Source organism: Solanum pennellii, chromosome 12 (assembly GCF_001406875.1).
Source record: "Solanum pennellii chromosome 12, SPENNV200".
NCBI classification, from domain to species: domain Eukaryota; kingdom Viridiplantae; phylum Streptophyta; class Magnoliopsida; order Solanales; family Solanaceae; genus Solanum; species Solanum pennellii.
In genome coordinates this window covers 28,276,128-28,279,471 of record NC_028648.1, presented here as the reverse complement: position 1 = coordinate 28,279,471, position 3,344 = coordinate 28,276,128, and the positions used below count along the sequence as shown (strand labels likewise).

Here is a 3,344-nt window from a genome sequence, read left to right as displayed (position 1 = left end):
GTCACTTATACTTAATAACTAAATTAGGTTCACTCTTTTTAAATTTCAAAACTTTTTTGTCACCTATATATAATTCATTCTCCCAAGTACGTATAGGATATGTGGCGAGAAAAACATTAAAGTGTTCAATTCCAAGGTAAAGCCACGTTGCATCCATTTGTTAAGTGTTCACAATACCCTCCAATGCAATTTTAAAGACAAAAACTGTCTGATACCTCACATTTCTACTATAGCATACTAAAATAAATTCATCTCTGTCAAACAAAAATAACTTGTATAATTTTCCCTAAAATTGAAAAAATATTTGTCATGCTTAATTATTATTCCAACAGACTAAGGTCACCTCAATACTACTCGTAACTGAGCGTTTCGATAAAAAAATGTTACTACAATTCATGAAAGTAATAAACAAAATACATAATTTAGGTATTAAACAAGCAAATACGAATTGTTTAAATTTGTTTGAGGGAATAAATAAGAATCAGAAAGTTTATGTACATTAAACGTTATAATTTTGTATGCTACAGTGCTAATAAATAAAGAAGCTAAAGAATTGTTTTGGTAAAATAAATTTAACAATGATAAATAAATAAAGAAGCACTAAAAATATATTTGGTTGAGTTTGCGAAATATTTTTCAACACACATTTCGAAAACCCTTATTTTTTGGCCTATTTTTTATGGTTTAAATATTTTTGTGGTAATTATAATATTTTTGGACGTAACAGTTGTATGGAGAGACAGAGCTATTGATGGATAGCCTGTAATCAAAATCGTCATTTCAGGGTCTTTAAAGTATATATAAGAGAAGTTTACATAAGCGCATACCGTGAGGGAACTAAATGCTTCTTCATTCCTAGGGTTAAAATCGAGGACTCTGACATATTAAAAAATTGAGTCCTTCTTTCTTCCCTATTTAACTTGTAATTATTGTTGGTTCCCTCAACAAAACTTAAAAAAGAAAAAATAAAATAAATCTGTTATTTTGTTGTATAAAAAAGAAAGTTAAAAATGGCTCATGGTAATGAGAAAGAAATAGATACGAGAACCGAGGAGGAGAAAGCCATAGATGCATGGCTTCCTATCACATCGGATCGAAATGCGAAATGGTGGTACTCTACTTTTCATAATGTTACTGCCATGGTTGGTGCTGGTGTTCTGAGTCTTCCATATGCCATGTCTGAGATGGGATGGTATATATGTTTTTTTACTTTAATTCCCACATCATACTTATTTGGTTGGTCGTAAATTACGATGTTTTAAATATTAAATAATAATAATTATTATTTTTGATTTGTTGCATTCAGGGGCGCCGGAGTGGTAGTAATGTTAATGTCTTGGGCAATAACATTTTACACAATATGGCAAATGGTAGAGATGCATGAAATGGTACCAGGAAAAAGATTTGATAGATACCACGAGCTAGGTCAACATGCATTTGGTGAGAAGCTTGGTCTTTGGGTAGTTGTACCCCAACAAATAGTGGTGGACGTAAGTTCATGCATAATATACATGGTTACAGGTGGCAAGTCATTAAAGAAATTTCATGAAACAGTTTGTCCTGATTGTCAACCAATAAAACTTACCTACTTCATCATCATTTTTTCGTCAGTCCACTTTGTTCTTTCTCACTTACCAAATTTCAATTCTATATCATTTGTGTCCTTGGCTGCTGCAGTGATGTCGTTGACATATTCGACTGTTGCTTGGGCAGCATCTGTAGGTAGAGGTATTGAAGGTAGGGTAGTGAGCTATGAACTTAGGGGTGAAAAGACAAGTGATAATGTATTCATGTTTTTGAGTGCACTTGGTGATGTTGCTTTTGCGTATGCTGGCCATAATGTTGTTCTTGAGATTCAAGCTACTATTCCATCAACACCAGAAAAACCCTCCAAAGGTCCTATGTGGAAGGGTGTATGGGTCGCTTATCTCATCGTTGCTATTTGTTACCTCCCTGTCGCTTTTATTGGCTATTGGGCCTTTGGTAATCAAGTTGAGGATAACATCTTGCTTTCACTCGAAAAACCTATGTGGCTTGTTGCTGCTGCTAACATGTTTGTTGTCGTCCATGTTATTGGAAGTTATCAGGTACATATACATATACCTAAAACATTCATTCATTCTTATTCATTCATAAACTTATAATTATATATATTGCTTCCAGGTTTTCGCAATGCCTATGTTTGACATGATAGAAACATATGCCGTCAAATCTATCAAACTAAAACCTTCCACTTTTCTTCGCTTCGCAGTTCGTACAACATATGTTGGTAAGTGCAATTACATTTTCCATAAAGCCTGCATCATCATGCATCAATTTGTCATATTTACTCTACTTTAATTTCTTTTTTTTTTATTGTATATATATATAGCAATGACGTTATTCGTTGGTATGACCATACCATTCTTTGGTGGTCTAATGGGGTTCTTTGGTGGATTTGCTCTAGCCCCAACATCATATTACGTAAGTTAAATTTAATTATACTCTATAAATATAGAATTTCTTTTGTGTATTGCTTCTCCTCAATCACTAATTTCTTTATTTTTTTCAACTTATTTAGCTTCCTTGCATCATTTGGCTTATCATAGTAAAACCCAAAAGGTTTGGCTTTTCTTGGTGGATGAATTGGGTGAGTAAAATATTATTATTTAATTCCATGTTATCTAATTTTTTTAATCTTACTATGTGCTTTCCAAATAAATTTCAGTTTTGCATCATAATTGGAGTATTGCTAACTGTTTTATCGCCTATCGGAGGAATGTGGACTCTTATCAAACAAGCGAAGAATTACCGATTTTACCAGTGATTTGTAGTTTCTTTTTCTGAAAACTTGTAACTGTAAATAGTTATCTTTTTGTTTTTCTTTTGCTATTTTGTTTGTTACATTTATGTTTTTGAATAATCATTTAGAACAACAAAAATGTATGTTTTTATAGATACTTAACAACCTTTGTGAATAATACTTGGAAATAAAATATCTCCGTTTACGAGTACTACCGTCTAATACTACTAGTTTTAGGGCTCTCTCGTTTAGACACTAAGTCTTCAAAAATTGGTTAAATACACACTTTTTATGATATCATCACTTAAAGGTCAAAAACTATCATCTCTCGTCACAAAAATCTAAAATAATACCCTCTCAATATTAATTGAATTTGTGATGCATCACATACATATTAAGAAAAATATTCAAGAACATGGTCTAAATTATAATTTGCACTATTGTCTTTGTAAAATCATAAATATATAATATTGTAAATAGTGTAAGTATCTCCTATAAAATATAAAACTTCAATAAATGAAAGATCAAATATGAATTTTTTTTTTAAACGTACATCTTGAAC

General features: G+C 31.5%; 1 protein-coding gene across 1 annotated transcript; it reads left to right on the top strand.

The window, feature by feature from the left end:
* Window positions 1–821: 821 nt before the first annotated feature.
* LOC107005784 (lysine histidine transporter 1-like) lies at window positions 822–2,993 on the top strand. The gene is made up of 6 exons (XM_015204441.2): window positions 822–1,192; window positions 1,307–2,087; window positions 2,164–2,269; window positions 2,372–2,463; window positions 2,561–2,629; window positions 2,708–2,993. The coding sequence occupies exons 1-6, from the start codon at window positions 1,011–1,013 to the stop codon at window positions 2,804–2,806; spliced, it is 1,329 nt and encodes a 442-aa protein (XP_015059927.1). The 5' UTR covers window positions 822–1,010; the 3' UTR covers window positions 2,807–2,993.
* The last annotated feature ends 351 nt before the right edge of the window (window positions 2,994–3,344 follow it).

Bases quoted from the DNA above. Each gene is read 5' to 3' on its own strand.
- LOC107005784 (XM_015204441.2), top strand. From the start codon at position 1,011: ATGGCTCATGGTAATGAGAAAGAAATAGATACGAGAACCGAGGAGGAG. The intron at 1,193-1,306 runs GTATATATGTTT...TGTTGCATTCAG, and splicing joins GCCATGTCTGAGATGGGATG to GGGCGCCGGAGTGGTAGTAA. The intron at 2,464-2,560 runs GTAAGTTAAATT...CAACTTATTTAG, and splicing joins TAGCCCCAACATCATATTAC to CTTCCTTGCATCATTTGGCT.